Below are 22,090 nucleotides of genomic sequence, written 5' to 3'. Positions count from 1 at the left end.
GTTTCTGTCTTAAAATAACTCAGTTTTAAACCAGAAGTCTACATGTGTAGTTGTATCTTGATTCTGTTGTCCCCAGTTTACCTACTTGAGTAGAGTGGCTTCTCCTGCTAAAAGGAGAAGAAAATAGTTGATCTTTCACTGGGTGTATCTACACGTGGGCTTTAATGCGCAGTAGCCTATTTTAATGCGCATTAAAGCGTCAACAAAAAAACTGCACTTTTACTAATGCGCCTTTTTCTAGTACCTCACAATGGAGCGTACTTTTACCTGTGCTCCAGGAGTGCAGGGGTGGTGCTTTAACTAGAGTGACTCTGAGAGCCATTCCAATAAAAATGCCATCACATCTTGTGTATCAGTGTCCCCATGCTTAAAAATGAAGGGAGTGCTTGAACTAAAGCTCATTCAGTAAGTTTTAGTTCAAGCACCCCCTTGCCGCCACTTTTAAGTGTAGGGACAGCTGTTTAATGGTTGCATGGCTTCTAACTGTGTAAGAGAAGTTCGGATAGTACTGAAAAATTAAATAAGAGCTTTACCAATTAAGAAATAAATACTGAGTATTTCCTACCTCTGAAAGATTTATAAAAACTTATAATTCAATTATTTTTTAAATTGGCCTTTTTTAATATTTCTCATCAAAAAATAAAATTTTAACAAATATATTAAGCATAATTTCATTTTTCCTTTTAAGGTATAAAAGGAAAGGTGATTCCTGCCTTGGCATTGACCTAAAGAAGCAATGCATAACTTGGGATAATTCGACAGCAAAAAAGAAGCAATCCCAGAAACAACCTAATCGCTACTTTTCAAAGAGTAGCTTGCAGTTGTTGAGCACAGATGGCATTCCTGTTCACAGTAAAAGCCAAACTTCCCCATCTAGCCCAAGCTCTTTTATACCAGTTTTACAACTGGAGAGTGATGCACCTTCAGCTCCATCTGGAGTAAATCCTCTTGGTATTTATGATCCAATGACTACACTGTGGCTACAAGGCAAAGGTCCCTCAGATAATGAAGCTTTACAGCAGCAGGCATCCCAAGGGACCAAAGACAACGTTAATTCGATTTTAATGGCAAAAGTGGAAGACTATAACAAGAAGGTCAGAGAGAACCCAAGAGATGTTCATGCTTGGATGGAATTTGTTTCTTTTCAGGTATGTATTCTGATTCTCTTGGTTGCAGTAAAATGATACCATATTTAATTTGTGGATAGCAAATACTTACCTAATGAACATCTTGCTTTTCAGGTATATGTAAAGACATTATCACAAGTACTAGCAAATTGACTGTCTCGAATGATGAGGGTGGGGAGGGTGCAGGCGGGGATGGAGCGCTGCCACCCAGTGCCCCACAGTGCTGCTGCTCCGCCTCTGGTTTCGTGCACCCCACCCCCTGCGTCCATTGACGTGTGCTGGCCCCATCCTCAGTGTCTGGCCCTGTGGGGACCCCCCCACCTGCTGCTGCTCCATCCCGTGCTACCGCTACCTCCAAGGAGCAGTGCCACTGGCCTTGCTGCCCCTCCCCCCCCCATGCCACCGCTGCCTCCCTGGAACAGGGCTGGGGGCAGGGGGAGCCAAGGCCAGCATCGCTGGCTTCATCCCTCCCCACTCCTGCTTCAGCCCGTCAGTCCCCACTGTCATGGCAGCACTCCACCATGTGTAGCTGTCTGTTTAGAGCACTCTGGTTGCCGAGACAACCAGAGTGCAAATAAAGTGTTACAGACAGACAGACTAAGGCTTTTATTATATTAGAATGTTTATCTTCTTATAGTTCATGGAATATTCCCAGGTGATTTTTAACCCCCCAAAAAAAAAACCCCACTCATTTTAGTAAGATATATGTAGTAATTCATTATCACTTATCTCAATATACTCCTTAATGCTTTTAGAGAGCCTGAGGCATTTCTGATTTATAATTGTAAGTTGATTTTTTCCCTTTTGTTTTTAAGGATGAACTAATGAGAGGATCCAGCCCTTATTCTGTCAATGAGGGAGAGCAGGAAGTAAGGAGGAAATCACTCAAGCTAATCCTTGAAAAGAAACTGGCCATTTTAGAAAGAGCTATTGAAAGCAATCCAAATATTGTTGATCTGAAACTTGCGAAACTGAAGCTATGTACAGAATTCTGGGAACCATCAACCCTCATCAAAGAATGGCAAAAATTGGTTTTTTTGCATCCCAATAATCCAGGGCTGTGGCAAAAATATCTCTTGTTCTGTCAAAGCCAGTTCAGCACCTTTTCAGTTTCAAAAGTCCATGGTTTATATGGCAAATGCTTGAGCACTTTGGCAGCTGTACAGGATGGCAGCATGGTATCGCATCCTATACTGCCTGGCACGGAGGAAACTATGTTAGGTAAGAAGGCACTGTCTTTGTACTTCATTTTATAGCCATTAAAAGTTACACAATGATTGAATATGTCTATTCCAAAAAAGGGATTTTACTCTGTACTATGAGAATTTGTTTGTTCTTTTATAAACAGCTGAGTGACCATACCTGGTGTGCTGTCTCTCCATGTGATAGTAAAAGCAAATATTAACTCAGTATGAATACAGGAAAGGAAAGCATCTGCTGAGAGAGCATGTGATATAAGATCTAGTACATTCCTGATGTACTGAAACGTTTAGAGTATAAATTTCAAGTAAAGAGAACCATAGCAAACAGAAAATAGGTGTGGCATGGCCTTTATAACAATTCTGCCTTGTGCAACAAATAGTGGTTACTAGTATATTATTAGTTAAGGGTGAAACTTTTGAAAAACTTCTAATTCCTGGGGAAAAGAGAAGGATAATAGGAAATCTAAGGAGCAGGATTTTTAGTTTGAGACTCCTGGGATACACACTGGGAGGAAGGATGCTCACATAATCTGGACACTGGATTTGATACAGAATATTGGGTTCAGTTCCCAAATCTAACACAGTCTTTCTGTGTGCCTCTTTCAACTCCTCATTTACAAAATGGAGGTAGAAATACTTCCTTACCTAGCTTAGATATTGTAGGGATAAATCCATAAACACCGGGGGGGGGGTGGAAGAACAGGGAGAAAATAATCTTGGTCTTTAACAGAGCAACCTTCTGGGTTAATGACTTTTAAAGACAAAAAAGACCATTTTCTTCATCTAGTCTGACCTTCTGCATGTGTGGCACTGTCTGTGGAACCTCACCTGGTTATTTTTGCATCAAGCCCTTTCATTTTTGTTTGAGCTGTAATGATGTCTTTATATATAGAAGGCAGCATAGATATGCACCTTGATAGACTTGGTAAAATATATCTCTTAAGGCAAAGCTTTCACAAACCCAAGTTCATTTAATATGATGCTGAAATATATAGTCTTATAATAATAAAGATGCTGAATTATGTGTACAATATAGTCTTATAATAATAAAAACATAAAGAAAGATACCCAGCCTTGATTTAAAGACTTTGGTGCAGGATTACCAATTAGCTTTGCATACTTGATTCTTTTACATTGTTTGTTTAAATTAGCTTGGCTGCAGTGCTGGAAAATAGCTGGAACAAATTTTGCCTTGGCAGGTGTGTATTGGACCACCTGATAGCCTCTACTAGCATTTTCATCTCCGATGTCTGACACTTTAGCCACCTCCTACACCCATTGCAGGGGGTGTTGTTTCTCTGCGTTTAAACGCACGTTTCTTATTTTTTAACCTTCAAATCCTTTTTCTTTTTTTCTTGCTGAATACATTTCAGTATTCTGAATCTTGTTGGCAGTTTGCTGGGCATCAGTTCTTCTCCAGATACTTCGCGATACTTCAGTGGATACTGCTAAACTTGCTATGGTTTTTTTGTTTATTGATAATGAAAGTGAAATCAAATGTCCTTTTGTTTCTGGTCACTTTAAGTTTATAGTTATTGTCTGTGAGCACAATATAGTTTTTGGTGGCAAACACTGAAGAAAAATGTTGTTTATGTTATACTTGGAAATTCTTCTGTTAGCATGATTTTATTGATATCAGTTTTTGTGAATGCTTCTTATAACCAGGCCTGTATCTTGGGCTAAATTTGACTGGGAGATGTCTTTTTTGCTTATTAGGAAAAATTACTAAATGTCAATCATGATGAATAAACCCAACTTTTCATATAACCTGATTTTTAACATGTAGCAAATACTATAGATGTATGCCAGACACTTGTCGTCAGCCCTTGACCTTCATCATTTTCAGTGACAAATATAGTAGAGGAATAGAGCAAAAACGCTGGTGAATTATGCCACCCAGTGTTCACTTGACTATATTGCTGGCTTATTGAAAGTAATATCATTGCTGTGATGCTCCCAGATTTCATATGTGAGCTGCAAGGATTTTTTGGTGATATCTTTTATTGGATACACTGTATAGTTGAGAGAGATGGCAGACAAAGCTTTCAGGCACAAAGAGCTTGTACTTAAAAAGGGCACATTGCGCGCAAATGCTTTGTCTACCATCTCGCCAATTATACAGTTGATCGAGTGAAAACACACACAAAAAAACCTCCTTAAACCACCACCCTTGCTTCTTGGATATAGGTAGGAATTTTAAAAGGTTAGTAATGATTTTTGTCAGGATAGATATTAATTGCTATTAAAATATAAGTCATTGAAATATTTTTTATTATGTACGTTTTCCTTTTTTCCATTTTCCTTTTAATAATAAACTGGTTTTGAATTTTAAATGGCAGCCTATCTTAATCCTGTTTTTCTAGTCTATGAATAAAATATAGTCTGATATGGATGCAACAGATGAAAAATATGGAGCCAGTTCTTCAAAAGTATGCCAAAAGATGCAGATACTGTGTTGACTCAAATCCACGCCAAGATTTCCCCCATCGTCCATATATTGTGGGGAAAAAACCTCCTTGTCTTTGGATTTGAGTACAAGGTGTTTGAGGAGTCAGGCAGCTGCTGCAGCTCCAGCTTTGGCCCCAGCCTAGTGTTGGTCCCTATTCCCTCCTTCCCTCCCTCTGCCCCCATTTCCCAACAGCCTCAGGACTGGAGCTGTTATGACATTGCTCCTGCTACTAGGCTGCAGTAGGGCTGGGGCTGGAACAAGCGCATGCTTCAGACTAGAGTGGGGCCATAGCCTGCTGGAGCTGGAGCAAGGGTAAGTGCTGGGTGGGGGTGGGATAGGGGGATCAGGTGGGGATGCAGAGGCTGCAAGGGAGGCAGAGATGGGGAGTTGAATCACAGGAGGCAGTGGGGGTGCGCAAGTGGTAGGCATGACAGGTGGTAGGCAGCGTGTGTGTGTGGGGGGCAAGTGGCAGGTGTCAAGCTGCTTGACCTGCCTGCTTCCCCACCACCTGCCCTCCTGGCACTGCTTTCCCTGCTGCAGTGGTGGGGGCAGTTGAGACAAATTTAAGACAACCCTCCAATAATTAGATTCTGTACTTGGTAAATTATAACATTTATAAATTTTCCATGTATTGAATTTAATTACTGGGGGGGATTATCTTGAATTCAGGTAAATATGATAAAAATATCAAGTCATATTTTCAAAAGTGCTCAAGTATATTCGGCACCTAGTCTTGATTTCAAGATTTCAGTGCTGGATTACCATTTGCTGTAGAGATCTTTCATCTCTTGCATTTGTTCAAGTCAGTTTCCTAAACAAGCACTGAAAAAGACTTGGTAAGGCATAAATCCTGCTTTAGCAGCCAGGTACTGAAATTAATGGGAGATAGGTGCCTTACTAAAGACATTCTGAAAATCGTTCTAAATTCTGACATGCTTCTTTTAGGCCTAATTGTCCTTGACAATCTGGGCCATCTATGATGACCAGAAACGGTCTGTTAATTCACCAACAAAGCTTGGTTTCTTTGTTTGTAAAATCAGTTTGTTTTGAAAGTAAAACATGATCAGTTAGTCCACTCATTATGTATCCAGCCCATTTATGATGATTTACATTTGCCCTAGTTATGCTGTAACTGTACACTTTTGATTGAATTCTAATTTCCATGAAAAACCAGAATGACACAAATCCCAATTCAGAAAACCTAGTTAGTGATGAATAAATCATTCACTATAACAGAATAAAAATATAAGTAATCTAAATCAATGTATGTTTACTGGCAGTTGCTTAAAGACATGTATATAGTTTGCCTTCCTGGTTAGTGAAGAGAAGTATCAAATTAAAAGTAGAGCTTGTATTTAGTTGCCAATAAAAACATTTAATGGTTATATCAACTGTTAAGAACCTTTCTTTATGAAAATAACTAAAAGGTACAGGTGTAAAATAAAATTAAACTTTGCTATTTAAATCCGTATGTCTTTTTTCTGTCAGTTAAAAATCAGTAAATCAATTTTATTTTTAAATCAAACCAGGCTGATATTCATCTAGTTTGCAATAATAAATGGAATCTTTCTGAAAATGTTATGGTAGTGGATATATTGGTGATACAATTTAGCGTTTCTTCACCACTTCACTTGTAAGGATCTCAGAATTTTATAGATACATTGATTGAGAAAAGGAAATGTACAGCCCTGTTTTCAGGTTTGGACCTGAGGCAGAGAGTATTTAAGTCACTTCCTTGTGATTTATGAAAGAAGTCTGTGAAAGTCTGTTTTTTCACATTTAACCCATTGCTTAAGGCATAAGACCAATCTTTCCTCAGCCAAGATAACATAGAAAAAGCTATTTGCCAGTATGCAAAGAAAAGTATGTGAATGTGTTTGACGATAATACATGATAAAAAATAAGAGACCAACAACCAAATTCTTATACTGTTTGTGTTGTAAGTTGCCCATAGTCTCATTGTGTTAGCTACTATATAAACACATAATGCAGAAGCAATCCTTGCCTTAAATAGGTAATGGTTTTAATTATAAATGGAGTGCCAGCTGGTGAATACAGTAACTGTATGTGCTGATCTCAAGGGAACATGCATTCAATGCACATCTAGAAAGGATATCTTTAGCGTAACTAAACTATGCTAATTTTGATGTAAATCTATGACTTGCCAAAAAAATTTCAGTTCAGTATTTTTCAGAAATGTCCTTGTTTGGGATAAATCTCCAGAGCTCTGGAAGGCACAGGAGATAGGTCTTTTTATAGCTGTGTTCTAGAATCCAGTATTTGGTAGTAAACACTATTTAAATAATCATTATGCATTTTTCCCGTTTTGTTTTCCAGCTATTTTTCTTCAGCAGTGCCATTTTCTAAGACAGGCAGGTCATTCGGAGAAAGCTGTGTCTTTGTTCCAGGCTCTGATTGACTTCACCTTCTTTAAACCTGACAGTGTAAAAGGTCTCCCAACAAGAGGACAGGTAGCAACTTCCATTTAGATTTTTTTTTTTTTACTTTATCTTATGTGATGTGTGAACACTGGAACTTCAGCATCATGACTTAAATGTATGTGAAAATATATGTGAATTTAAAGATGTTACTTGGATTTTGCATTGCCTATTTATTTTTTAGTTCTTCAAAGTTGCCCTGCCATTTCCCACAGTTAGAAAAGGCTGTCTTGCTGCTACAAGCATATACAAATGCAATAGAATTATGCAACTACCCCCTTTTTTCAGCTTTGTTGCTTTAGCTTATGTAGAAGTTCTGTCCCCAGCTGTAGCAGGTCCTGCTTCTCCCCAGTTAAAATAGGAAGTGTGTCAACAAAAGTAGTTAACTAACTAAGGTCTAGTTTTCTGTAACTAAGGTTTTTTCTGTATCCTTTTTCCTAGTTTGAATAGTGCTATGACGTTTATTACATATTATTTACATAGGGAGCTGGCAGTGATCATAGACACTTCCCATTTTTACAGTCTTTATTGAGAAGTCCTTGTACCTCCATTATTTTAACACACCTTTGATATTCAGTAGTAGGAATGCCTTCATGCTCCAGAAGTGCTTTAGGGAGTTGACAGAAAATTCTGTAGTGGGAGTGGAGCCTGTTGTACACGTGGTTTACGCCTCCCCTAAGGCCATTGTGTGGGACAAAAACTGGGCCAGGTTCTCTGCTTTCACTCTCCATCTCACCCACAGCATCCCAACAGTTGATCTCAGTCCCCAGCATTTTGTTCCCTTTCTCTGGGATAACAGGCTTTTGCAGATGCCAACTGCTACAGTAAATCCCGTAGCTTAAATGGTAGCAGTCTCTGTTATGGCACTGGAAGTCTACTAAGATAATGAGAATGCAAATTTGGTGAGGGAGTGATGCTACCATTGCATACACAAGTTGCTTTTACTTTTTTCTTTTGTTTAAAGTCCTATTCAACTTAATTTAAAAATGAACTTTGTGAAAAGAGCATCACAGCACTTTGGTATTTGCTGCTGCCCTAAGCTTCACCTTGTGAGGGCTCTGACTCTTCTTCCCTCTGTGCCTTTGAATGGTAGCGTGAGGCTATTTCCTCCATCCATATGAACTGAACCATTCATGCCTACCTCTGTCATACAGTAAGAAGAATTGTGAAACTACTGAATTCTATTGAGTTGTGAGATCTGCTAATTAAAGAGGTTTTTAGTATATGGATATGGATGGGGGTCATCATTGACCACAAGATGAACATGAGCCTGCACTGTGATGCTGCAGCTAGTAAAGCGACCAAAACGCTGGCTTTCATCCATAGATGCTTCTCCAACAAATCCCAGGACATCATTCTCCCCTTGTACTCGGCCTTGGTGAGGCCGCAGCTGGAGTACTGCGTCCAGTTTTGGGCTCCACAATTCAAAAAGGATGCGGAGGAGCTTGAGAGAGTCCAGAAAAGAGCCACAGGCATGATCAGAGGTCAGGAAAACAGACCGTACGATGACAGGCTGAGAGCCATGGGGCTCTTTAGCCTGGAAAAGCACAGGCTCAGGGGTGATCTGATGGCCACCTATAAGTTTATCAGGGATGACCACCAGGATCTGGGGGAACATTTGTTCACCATAGCATCCCAAGGGATGATTAGGTCTAATGGTCATAAACTACTGCAAGACGGTTTCAGACTGGACGTAAGGAAGAATTTCTTTACTCTCTGAGCCCCCAAGGTCTGGAACAGCCTGCCATCAGAGGTGGTTTGAACAACTTCAAGAACAAATTGGATGCTTATCTTGCTGGGATCCTATGACCCCAGCTGACTTCCTGCCCTTTGGGCGGGGGGCTGTACTCATCTTCTGAGATCCCTTCCAGCTCTTACGTCTATGAAGTCTATGGTATATGGATATACCTATGTAACACCAAAATAAGGATTCAGGATATGCAACTCAGAATTATTTGAAACGGCTGATCAGTTTCCAGGTTCCCATCAAAATTATGCTGGAATAGTACAGTGACCCACTTTGTATTTATTTCTAGAACTGTTGTTACCACACAGATGTTTTACAAAATGTTTGTCTGTCAAAAGATGGATGGTGACTAAATAAGCTGTCCCTCTTCCACCAGGTTTTAGGTTTCCAAAAACCTCCTACTCTTGCACAGCTTACAGCCTACTGATTCCTGTTAAAAGTGCACCTTTAAAACTTCTTATGTTTCCATATAACTCAAAATGACTGACCACTTAGTTGTTTTTAAAAGATTGTACAATGGTGAAGTCAAGATTATGTGGTGGGTTTTTTATCCTCAATAATAGGTGGAGTTCTTTGAACCATTTTGGGACAGTGGAGAGCCTCGGATTGGAGAAAAAGGAGCAAAAGGCTGGAAAGCATGGATGCATCAACAAGAAAAGGGTGGCTGGATTGTTGTCAGTAAGCCTGGTAAGCACATTGTTACTTTAACTTTTTATTTATTTTTTTTTACATGTTTTTGCTTTCCTGCCTCCTGCCAGATCCTGAAAACCTTAGGGGACATCATAAATACTGAAGTGTCTTAAATAAATCGTAGGAGAAGGAAAATCAACTGCAAACTACAATTAAAGCTGCTCCCAAAAATCTGTACCAAGATGGAGTTAAAGCTGAAACACATTCCCCTTTTAATAATACTTAACAATTAGAACAACTGAAAACTCAGGAGCTCAGGAAACTTTTTTATTAATATTTCAGTACCAGTTTTCAGTCCAGTCCTGGATCCTGATCCATTTGCCATGATACACCTCACTGTTGCACATTTTAAGTAAAGCCTGCCGGGTGGAATGTATGAATTTAAACATGATATGCTGCAGTTTTCGAGTGTATGATAGGCCCAGCCTGTACTTGAGGCAGGTGTTTCCGTTATCAGGATAATGGCAGAACATCCCCTTTGGAATAAAGCACAAGGGTTGGTCCCCTAGAAAATGTTTTTAAAAATAGTTCTATGTTTGTTTTCATTGTTCTGTGCAAATTGTGGTATTTCTTGACCGTTTTTAGATGCTTATTTGATAAAGTAGATCTGGCCCAAAGACCAGAAGTTCAGGCAAGCAGTGATTCTCTTTCCTTGAATTTAGAAAACAGTAGCAGTGCAGGTGTTTGTGGTTAGGTAATTAATAAATAGTATTATGCTTCTAACATACAAATCAGGTTGTAAATCGTAATCTAGTTTCAACACGTGGTTATTTTATGAACATTTAACTACATTGCTGTGATCCTTTGCTCGTAAATTTAGTTAGTGAAAATATCAGCCCATTTAAAGCAGCAGTAGCAAGTGTAACCTGTGACATTTAATACCATAATAATACTTTGTGTACTTGTATGGCTTTTCATTTTTAAAACACATTACTTATGCTAATTATCACAACATACAAATGAGGTATATCGGCAAGCAATAGTTTACTCTAGGCTGCACGAGAATGTTGGTATCAGAACCAGGATTATATATTTGTGTATTAGGCATATTAGAACCTAGAAGTGTCTGGTCTAGTAATGTGGCATTTGTTTATATATTTAAAGCATTTTACATTTAACAAATTTCAGTCTTTGGTGGGGTTCCTATAAATTCTGGTGCATTTTTCCCCCCCAAGATGATGATGATGAGGAAGATATAGATGAAGATCAAGAAATAAAGGATAAAACTCTACCCAAATGGGAAATTTGGCTGGATGTTGAAGGTTCCCGTGAAGCCAGGCATTGGGTCCCTTGGCGGCCTGACAAAACAAAGAAGCAGACTGAAGAAGATTGTGAAGACCCAGAAAGACAGGTCACTGTGACTCAATAAGACCGTGGGTGGCGATTAACTACTTGTGCATTGACTAGCATAGCAGGGTTCTGACCTCTTTAAGTGCTACTATAATATAAATAATAAAAATGCTGTCCTGGAATTTGGACAGATAAGTAAACTAAACCCATGCAAATGAGGAGAGAGGCAGTTGGAATACAGTGATAGTAAGTGCTCCAACTTAGCATCAATGTGAAAGTTGGTGAGTAAAACAGCCAGAGGCATCATTTTTTAACTATTTCTTTTAGACTCCTGGTTTATAAGTTTCTGGAAGAGATTACCATTGCTGATGCTACATACATTTAGTAGTGTAGAACTGGAAAATTTAAATCCATTATCATCAAGTCAAACCTGCAGTCTTACTGTAAGGGGGCCATTACTTATCTATTTTGTCATCTTAATTTCAGTCAAATTCCATCACCATTTCATACCCATTCACAAAAATCTTTATTGAATTTGGAAAGCTTCTTTTACTGATTACTGAACTTGCTAAGCTATTTGATTGAATTGTAATTTAAATAAATGTTTCGTTCTTTTTTTTAGGTATTATCTGATGATCTTGGGCCATCATTAATCAAACTTTCTAATCCAGATCTTCAGATTCAGCTGTTGTACTCATTTCTGCAATTTTTGGGAGTTCCCTGTGGGTGCAGTCTCTTTCCTTCAAGTCTTTATGTAGCTATGGATGAAAACAATATATTTGACAGTGGGCAGCTGGATGAAAGGCCATTGACCTCCTTTTATTCATCACTTGCTGGAGTTAGCAGCATTGGCCACATGGACACAATGATCAGGAGGAGACAGCACATTGGTCATTGTAAGGAGGGGGAGGAGTTCATACAGAATCTGTTTCACGTAATACTGCCATTGTTTTCAGGAAAAGAGAAGATTAACCTTTCTGAGTGTTGGTTGCTATATGAAATCTCAAAGGTAAATAAGGATTTGTATATTCTCTTTTACGTATGTGGTTTTCGTTCTGTTGGCTATTTGTGTTTTGTATTTCATTAAACCAAATTAACATTTGTATGGCTGAAACACTTTAAAGTTGGAAAATACTAGTGCAGGCTATGTGCATCGCAGTAATTTCTGGTTCTGTAATATGTTTTTCCAACAATAAAATATTTCATGCAATCTTTTGCATACAGTTTCAGATGCATGTTAATACCATCCACTGTTGTGAAGGCCAGATAGTCTTCGAAAATAATTTTTACATGAGATGCAATGAATGAGCCCATGTGGAGTGAATCCAAATCTAAACAACTAAGGCAGTACATAAAAGGCTCATCACTGTGATATATGAGGACCTTGCAAGGAAACTTTTGGTGTATTTTACAACATGCAACTATAATACTATTGAACAGTATAGTGTGCTATAATTTGATACGTACAAACTGATTATTTAAGTAAAGACTATTGTAATGCATACCCAGTTCTAACTTTGTCATTTCTTGAACTTGAGAGCTTAGCTTGTCAGTGTTTTATTTTCTTTATGCAGCACAGTACCTGTAAGCCCCCCTCCCTCTCCTACCCAGACTCTCCCTAACCTTAGTAAGAACAGGCAGTGGGACCCAGGTAAGAAGTCCCAATATGGCTTTCCCACCCAACCCTCACATTTCTCTGTCAAAATATTCTACATTGTGGAATCTTACTTTGATGTTTAATTCTGTTTGCCAGCACTGTTTGGCTCTACAGGAAAATGTTGCTCAAACTCTTCAGCCCGACAAATTCCTTATTTAAAGTAAAAATCTTTTTGCACTTACAGTTTTGCTCTTTCTTTTACTTTTATAGTAAAAGTATAAATGATAACAATGGTAAACAGGTGTAATCTGTGTGTATTTCAAGGTGGTGACAGAGAATGCTTTGGAAGGGGGAGTGAGATCTCGGCTTTAGATTGTCATGTTTGTAGCGCTTTTAAGACATCCACTCCCACTGCCTGTTGTTACCAAAGTTGGGGAAATAGAGGAAGCATATGGAGGCACCACAGGGAGCAGAAGTGCTCAGCTATGACAAAGAGATCTGACCATTGGAGAATTCAGTCTTATTCATGCCTTGCTTACACAGAGGGGTTTACCCATTAGTATAGCTGCACTGGTGTAGCTGGTGGTATAGATATGTTTCATGGTGCATCTTGTTCCAATTTCAAACCAGATTAAAATGCGCTAGTAAAAAGCTACAGGGGTGTAGGTTGTAGCCGTGTTGGTCTAAGGACCTAGGCAGACAAGATTCTTTGCATGAATCTGATATCTTTTATTAGACCAACTTAATTATTAAGCAAGCTTTTGGGTTCAAAAACCCTTCGTCAGGCTGAGGAAGTTTCAGCAGTTGGTGTGTGTTCTTCCTGGATGGAATGAAAAGTAAAGAAGCCAGAGGCTGGTCCGGTATGCATACAAGACAGGTAGGCGTGAAAATGTAGATTGAGGGGTCAGTGGGTGAGAGAAAGGAGGTGGGGAGGGGAGAGAGAGAAGGGGGATGAAAAGTGGAGAGAGACCTAGGGAGTCAGCTGTCAGGCAGGTTATAATGTGTCATAAATCCAGTGTCTAGATTTAGTCCACGATTTTTAGTATCCAGGAAGTCGATGAAGTGGAGTTCATGGGCTCATCTCTGGGAAGTGTTTTGTAAGTTTCCTTTGAGGATCAGGACTGAGAGGTTGGAGAGAGAAATGTGCCCCCACAGGTAATTGGGTATTCCTGTCTTTGATAGATTTCCGGTGAGTAATTATTCTGGTGCACAGTTGTTGTTTGGTCTCTCCTATGTATTTTCCATCGGGGCATTTGGTGCATTGGATGAGATGCATTACATTTCTGGAGGTGCAGCTGTAAGATCCAGGAATGCTGATGGCTCTGTTGTGGGGTGTAGTAATTGTGGGGGAGGGTGGAGATGTGTTGGCAGGTTTTGCCTTTCTTGTCATGACATGGTCTGGATCCTTTTGGTGTGTTCTGGGCTTGAGGAAGTTTGCTTCTGGTGATGAAGTTCGCAAGGTGTGGTGCTTGTTTGAAGGCTAGGATGAGTGGCTCTGGGAAGATCTTTTTTAGAGTAGGGTCTCTTTCTAGTATGGGTTGCAGTTGTTTGAGGATTTTCTGTACAGGTTTGAGGGAGGGGTGATTATGTCATAACCAGCGGTGTGTGATTTGTGGGGGTTTTTCTTCTCTACTGCAGCAGTTCTTCATGCGGTATCCGAGTGGCTCTCCCTCCCCACCCACCCCCATTGACTCAGTCTACATTTTCACTGACTACCTGTCTTGTATGCATACCAGACCAGCCTCTGGCTTTACTTTTCATTCCATCCAGGAAGAGCACACACCAACTGCTGAAACTTCCTTAGCCTGATGAAGGGTTTTTGAACCTGAAAGCTTGCTTGCTCAATAATTGTTTTCCATTTATTTAAGTTGGTCTAATAAGAGATATCAGTCATGCAAAGAACCTTGTCTGCCTAGTAAAAGTAGGACACTGAGTACATTCTTGGCATTTGCAGTGGTGCAGCTACATTGTTGTAACTGCACTAGCAGCTAAAAATCATGGTATGGACCAGGCCACAATTAATGCATGTTGATGCTCTCTTCCATGTGTCCATTAGCTATATTAAGAACATAACATACAGTTTCTCATGGCACAGTGTTAGGAGAAGAGGAGAGGGGATTAATTTATTTGGGGCAAAAGAGAAACTAAGAGGATGAGGGCTTCTTTCCTTTAGTAGTTGGGCATGTGACAAGTGCTGTTGATTTAGAAATTATTAATGGGTTAATGAAGCTGAACAATGCGGAGATAGCCATAATAATTTTTTTTTCAAATTTTATTCCATCTATCTCTGTGTAGATCATTCAGTGCCTCCAAGCAAAAAACAAGAAGAAATTAAAGATACAGGGAAAGAAGAGCAAAAGGCTAGCCAAGAATCTCCTTAAGGCATCTGAGAACCGAAACAACCTTTCCCTCTGGAAACTGTATGCCTACCTGGAGTGGCTGCTTGGCAACACGGATGACGCTAGAAAAGTATTTGATGCAGCTCTTTGCATGGCACGAACTGAAGGGATGAGAGATTCCCAACTCTGTAATTTGAGTCTTCTTTATGCTCAACTGGAAGTTGAGCTGCTGGAAAGTCTAGAAGGAATGGCCATGTCACGTGCTGTTCATATATTAACCAAACTGGTTGAAAGTGGGCCATATGTACCATATAGTGGGCAAGCATTATCTATGAACATCTTGAAAGCTCGAAAGATATATGAGCATGCACTACAAGACTGTTTAAGTATAACACCAATTTCTAGCCAGGGTCAAGCCAATAGTTGTAGCCAAATGGTTAGTTTGGTTGGTTGCTATGCACTCTTTCAGTATTTGACTGTTGGAATCGATGCTGCTGTACTAATATATAAACAGATTTCTGAAAAACTGAAAGGTCTTGGTCTGCAGAAATGTGAACGTGTTGGAGAAAATCTTGGCATTCAGAATTTCGCCACTCCTCTTGAGGCTGTCACAATGATGCACACAAATTTACTCCAATATCACATGAAAATTAGCGTTTACCCTTTGAATCCTCTGCGAGAGGTACTAACAGAGGCTTTGAAGCTGTATCCTAGCAACCAGGCTCTTTGGCAGTCATATGTCCAAATCCAAAGGAAGTCTCACAATGCTAGCAAAGCACGAAGATTTTTTCATGCTGTCACAAGATCCACAGAGTCGCTAGAGCCATGGCTATTTGCAATTCAAGCCGAGGAAATGAGAAAAAAGCTTGTGGAGAATGTCCAGAGGTAATAATATCTTACAACTTCTGAGAGAAGTAATACTGTCTGGCTTCCTCTGTAGCTATCAAATCACTTTACAAAGGAGCCTGGGTACTTGTATTATGTTTATTGCATAGATAGGGAAACTATCTGGTTTTGTTCAAGACCACCCATTGAAGCAGCTGCAGAGTTCTGAATAGAAGGTGGGTGTCCTGGTTATCGTCCCATTCTCTTTCCTCAAGATCTTGGTACACTAGTGACAGTGATGCCCATGAGCTGTGCCTTGTCAATATAATGCAGTCATAGATTGTAATGAAAATCCTGCGGGCCGCAAAATGTATAGGGAGCCAGGCATATTGTAATTTATGATTCGCTCTTGGCTACAGCCTGACACTGTTAGACTTTAACTATTGATATTTGAACATGATTCTAAAATGCTTGATGACAAATTATCATAAATACTTAAATTAATCTTTAGTAACTGATTTTAAATGTGAAAATAGCCCATTCTTTATGAAACTATTGCAGCACAAATATACAGATAGCTAATTAATCATGTATAAAATATTACAAATATTTCTGAGAAACTGTGTAGAATCTTTTATGAATATTGTGAGTGGCTTAGTGTCCCTGTTGAGTTCTGTATTAGTGCCTGGCAGAATGCATGTGGTTAATTTTAAAGTAGGCTGTAAGAGCTTGTTAATGAGCTAAATGGAAAAAGTAAAGCAAAGGTTCAGATAAATCAGCTTCAGACGTACTTTCAGAGGATTAAAGATGATAGTGCCTGACTCCATCAAAGGTAAAATGGGATATTCTTTCCCAAGGCTAAGCCTGCTATCAAAGGAAACTTTGTTGGGATTCATTCTTGGGACTGTAGTGACAGTTGACAGAAGGTGAAAACAGCAGTGTTTCTTTAAATGCCCAAAATATTTTCTCTCTAACCACTGATGGCTTTGCACTTTGTTTTTCCTATGAAAATTCAGAATTGTTAAGTTATTCATTCTTTAGTTTGTTGCTGGGTAGAGCACAGCATGTGCATTCGACAATTTAAATGTGTTGCCCAGTCTTGAGAGTATTTGATTTTTGTTCAAGTTAAAAACTTTTTTTATTTTGCTCTGTTTATTTAGTTCTATACAGAAGCTAAAATGTTAGAAAAATAGCACTATAACATGATTGAAGACTAGTGTCTTCAGGTTATATTCTAGTCAGAAAGAATGACCCAGAAGGAATTGCTTTCTCAGCTCTGCATTATTTAGTATAAGTTCTTCAGTTTGCCAGAGATCATTTCCACAAGTAAAAATAAATATTTCATTGACCTTTTTTTAACTTATTTATGTTTTAAAAATTACTAACTGGATAAGCAGATATTCCATTCTAGTTTCCTCACTGAGATTTTTGTATTCACAAAAAGAATTATGTGTTTCTCCTATAATACATTTGTGCTATTTTCTGGGGAAGATCGACAGGGAAATAACTGCTTTCTTCATCAGAACACAATTGTTCAGCTGATGTCTGTATTGTCTGCTTTTCTGTTTCAGGGCAAATATTGGAGAAATATATTCAACCATTCCTGAAACTGGATTAACAAATCGGATCATAGCTTTATTTGATCATGCAGTTCAGAGTGAAAATGGTGCCCATTGTCCATTGCTGTGGAGAATGTATTTGAACTTTCTGGTGAGATGAGACCAGACTTTATATTTACTGTATTTGGAATTGTTGATTTTAATTGTTAGGTTTGGTAATATCTTAGCAGCATACAGCATGTACAGACATTTGTTCTCTCAGGAGAAACTCTTCTGGTTAGTGATTTAACCCTGGCTGTTCCCTGGTTATTTTTCTCCTGAAGCAGCCATTTTTACTCTGAGAGAAAAAGTCTGAACATCTGTATGCTTGTGGTTTCTCTTGGGAAAACAGTGACTTCACATAGCAGTGGTCATCATGTGGTAAACACTTCTTAAGCATCCAGGAATGAATAAATATTTAATTGCTTACCCCTAATCTATACTTCTCATTATTAATTATACTACCTAGTTATTCCTCATTCCCTTCCATAGTAAGCTTTATAACCATATTAAGGTTTCCTTTGTTCAAGAATATGGAATCCCAGAAAGACTATCAGTGGGTGAATGAAAGGTAGAGGAAAAATACACTGTATCTGAAAAACTTAAAGTAGATAGTCATTTGTTATAAGGATATTGGGGCAGATAGAGAAGACAGAAAGCAAACAGAAACTTTTATACACAATTCAAATTTGTTCAGTTTAAAGCAGGGTGGCCAGATCTAGCCTGTAGAGCCCTAGTATCTGACCAGTAGATCTTGGACTGACCCATGCAGCATGTGCTGGCCCTGGCCCTGCCCCTGATTGCAGTGGACCAGCCGTGCAGTCTGGCTCTGGGGCCAGCTCATAGGGCCAGCACATAGTTTGGTGCAGGCAGTGTATACAGTATGTGCCCCATGCTGGCCCCATGTGCCACATGTAGCACAAGCCCCCATACTGCTGTGAGGCACATATTGCTTGAACCTGACATGCGTGCTGCATGTGGCACGGGAGACTGATCCAGGGTGTTTGCTGCATGAGCAGCCCATGCTGGACCGGCCCTGTATGCTGACCCCACAACCCTCATCCAACCTATGGGGCTGGATGAGCTTGACACCCCTGTTTTAGACAATACAGTGGATGAGAGTCCACTGACGACTTAGATTTAACTGCAGCTGCTTGACTGGGTATCAGATGTGCTCTTTGGTATTGTTGAATTTTATGTGGGCAGAGTCAAAATAGATATGTATTCTATGGCAGCCACAATGGGCTGGGAAATCCATTCTATAGATCATTCAGAAAAGGAAAATATTTGAGTGTATTTTTTATTGTGAAGTTAATATTCAGTCTGCTCTATATAAGTATCTGTTTGGCATTTAGATCACTCATGTCTGGATTATGAGTGACACAGGGACAGAGCCTTGATGCATTTGTTTGTGGGTGAATTGCTAGTGGTAGAATAAGAAACTGCAAACATTGGAACTGTCTGATCTGCTCTCCTCAAATAGTTTCTTCTTTACTGTTCCTTCCCACCAGAGTTACAGCATAGAAAATATGTGCCTTTCTCTCATCATCTTTCCCCCCCACCTCTCCTCAACCCTTCTGGCTCCTCTCCCCTTAGGTGGTATCCAGGGCATGTACCCTACTTGTCCATCCTACATTATACTACTGTCTGGTATTCTATATTGTTTCCCTTTACAACGTTATGAAACATGAACCATACTGTAGAAGGGGAAGCAAGGTATCTGGCACAATATTAAATAAGAAATACAGAGTAAGGGAATTGACATCTTAAGTGGAATAAAAACAGTAGGCTGGGAAAAAAACGGTAGCCTGGTATCAATCGGAAGTGCACAGATAAGTAGAAGAGGAAACGGACAAAATGAGAAGTGCAGGTGGTGTGGAGAGACTAACAAGATTTCACTTGGTGAAGAAAAAGCTGGGTTAGTAAAAGAGAAGACATGTAAAAAGCTGTATATTTGGCAGCTTGCCATGAAACATTAGCTGCTTTTCCCTTTGAAATTTTGTCATGAAAATGTTAATGCACAGATATTTGTAAAAGTTATACTAAATAACAATATCCAAAAATGTCAATAAAAAAATTGCTGTGTTGTTTACTGGTCTGTATCTTACCTTAAAAATGCATAAAGTCAACTCCACAAGCACTGCAAGACAGCCAGACCTGGTACACCTCTGTTAACATGACTGGAAAAAAAACAGGTGCATGAAAGCACAGAATAATTCTTAGAATTTGTCTAAAGTGGAACCTTTTCTACCACATTATACATCCTGTTAGTGTCTTGAAAAGCCACTCGTAGAAGTACTAGTAGAAAAAATAAATAATGCCCCTTGTACGTAAGAAGACATCTTGTCCAGGACTATTAATCTTTATAACCATAACATTAGCTCATAAAAGAATTATTTAATGTTTTTTTGGATATATAGTAGCCGACAGCTAAATTTAATCACCATTGTATTGTAGAAGCTGAGAGATTTATTTTCACATAAATGCAAAAGCAAAAATCTTCCAAGTACATTTGCCATTGTCAGTAACTTAATTTTCACCAAGGTGAGAAGGCAGATATCATAGAAGAATAAAACACAAAAATTGTTTTCCCTAGCATCAACAGCCCTGAAAAGTTTCTGCAGAGTGGCCAAAGCATGCAGCACTATATATAGATAATAAACACTTATGTGAAGTCATGATTGCCATGTTTTAATGTCTGGCCAAAAGCTGGTAGATCTTGCCACCATTTATTATGATGTATTTTTAGATACTTGATTTTAAATATTTTGGACAAAGTCCATCTCCATCTTGTTATGTATATTTTTTAATCAGTAATCCCTTTCCCCTAAAATCCCGTTATTCCTCAGGAAATTATTAGACAGTGAAACTGAGAATTCTTTGAAGAACCAGAAGAGACATACATTTTAGTGCTTGGTTCTGAGAGAGGATTCCACTAAGCAAAATGTGTTTTTGTTCAGCAATGGAAAATAATTTTATCATGAAATACCAAGGATTCAGTGAAGCCAAAGAGGTACAAGTATTTACAAGTAATGTTTCACCATGTAACAAAGTAGTTCTGCACTTAGCAAGGGGTGCTGCTGATTTTAGTCCCAATATTAATACAGTGAGACCAAGAAAAAACATGAAGTCACTTGCTTTTGAAGAATCTCCTCTTCCCAGAACACTGCAAGGCATTTCAGAACTGCTGTTCTGCATGAAGACACTGCTTAGGTCAGGCTTGCCATAGAATTGCCTTCACATGAGCTCTTTTTAAACCTGTCCAATTAAAAGATTTCCTTCAGTAGAAATCATTAAAATCTTTACCTGTTTAATCCTCCTGATTTTAAAGCTCATTATAGCTGGAATGTTCTGTACTTGCGTCAGTCATCAGAAATCCCAGCTGGCATTTGTAGGAAGAAGATTTTACTACTTTCAGGTATATACTAACTCTATTATGTAGATTTATGGAGATACAAGGAGGCAGGTTTCCAAAAGGCCTCACCCATCTTTCCTTTGTATATTTAATTTTTAAGTGCACAATTGCTTGGACACAATTTTTGTGCCATATTGTGCATTGTATACAGGTGAAAAAACGTGCATATAAACCTTTTATAGAATAAAATGTTTTATGCTTGTAAATAAAACATTACATACAGTAATGTTTTAGATATACTGCAACTGCATGCACAAATGGAGAGTAGTTTTTCTAAAAATTTGCCAATGGTGGAACTGTGGAAATGAAATGACTAGGTATTTATAACTCTTTAAGGAGAAAGCAGAGCCACAATCTCCTGAACCAAGAGATTTATAGCCAAAGTTAGTATAGCTCAGATGATAGTATACTTGCTTCAGAATTGTGGGTTTCAGTTCTGCACTCTGATTTGTGCTCTTGTTCAGTCGTGTCATTTAGTACTAGACTGATGCTGTTTTTCAAGTGAAATGTTAAACAGAGGGTCTTTTTGCCAGTCATTGCTCCTCTGCTGCTTGCGAGTTATAAAAAGTTACCATGTAACTTCTAAAGGTATTGTACTACAGAGTCTACTGTCAGTGTAAGATACTAAATTATATGTCTGGTACAGTGATTGGTCATAAGGACTCTTCACCAAGGAAACTATTGATGTGAACTTTTTAATGGTAGCTTTTCTGCCTCAAGGAAAATAAAAATTGCAGATAATTTTTACAGCTTCAGGACCCACAATTTATTTGAAATATGGTTTTTTATCCTTTCACAGGTTTCTCTAGGAAATAAAGAAAGAAGCAAAGGAGTATTTTATAAAGCCATTCAAAACTGTCCTTGGGCAAAGGTAGGTTAAAAAATTAAACCAGTCATAAAGAATGATGTTTTTTTAGAAATAGAATATTGGAGAAGCTTTGAATATAAGTTGTCCTGTTACTACTTGTGTGGAAATGAAATCAAAATTAGGAGAAGCTTTACTGTGAAAAGGTTTCCAAGGTTAACTGCAAATGAGAAATGAATTTTCAGGGCAAATAAGTTTAAAAAAAAAAAGAGAGAGAAATGAAATTTTTCCTCTATGTAGCCCTGGAGTGATATTGCCTTGAATGCTGTAATCACTTCAGTAAGAGACATATATAGATGAAATAAAGGGAATTCAGAGACTAGAAAAAATGAATTAGGGAGCACCTGCAACTCTCACCCACTGTTGATAGGAGATCCAACAATCTTCAGCCCCTCTACTTGGTTGTAGGTTGATGTGGAATTCATAGATTTCATAGACATTAGTGCTGGAAGGGACCTCGGGAGATCATCGAGTCCAGCCCCCTGCCCAAAGGGCAGGAAGTCAGCTG

General features: G+C 38.8%; 1 protein-coding gene across 1 annotated transcript in view; it reads left to right on the top strand.

Moving 5' to 3' along the window:
* Positions 1-22,090, top strand: part of NRDE2 (NRDE-2, necessary for RNA interference, domain containing) — a 40,876-nt gene that overhangs the window by 17,610 nt on the left and 1,176 nt on the right. Inside the window, exons 5-13 of the mRNA XM_019552403.1 lie at positions 689-1,148; positions 1,943-2,348; positions 7,116-7,249; positions 9,527-9,650; positions 10,829-11,004; positions 11,566-11,952; positions 14,836-15,764; positions 17,276-17,414; positions 21,517-21,588. Of these exons, the coding sequence (XP_019407948.1) occupies positions 689-1,148; positions 1,943-2,348; positions 7,116-7,249; positions 9,527-9,650; positions 10,829-11,004; positions 11,566-11,952; positions 14,836-15,764; positions 17,276-17,414; positions 21,517-21,588 (2,827 nt within the window). The remainder of the gene's footprint in view (positions 1-688; positions 1,149-1,942; positions 2,349-7,115; positions 7,250-9,526; positions 9,651-10,828; positions 11,005-11,565; positions 11,953-14,835; positions 15,765-17,275; positions 17,415-21,516; positions 21,589-22,090) is intronic.

The sequence above is a fragment of the Crocodylus porosus genome, unplaced genomic scaffold (genome assembly GCF_001723895.1).
Source record: "Crocodylus porosus isolate Cpor-Errol unplaced genomic scaffold, CroPor_comp1, whole genome shotgun sequence".
Lineage (NCBI taxonomy): Eukaryota > Metazoa > Chordata > Crocodylia > Crocodylidae > Crocodylus > Crocodylus porosus.
This window is presented reverse-complemented; position numbering and strand designations above follow the sequence as displayed.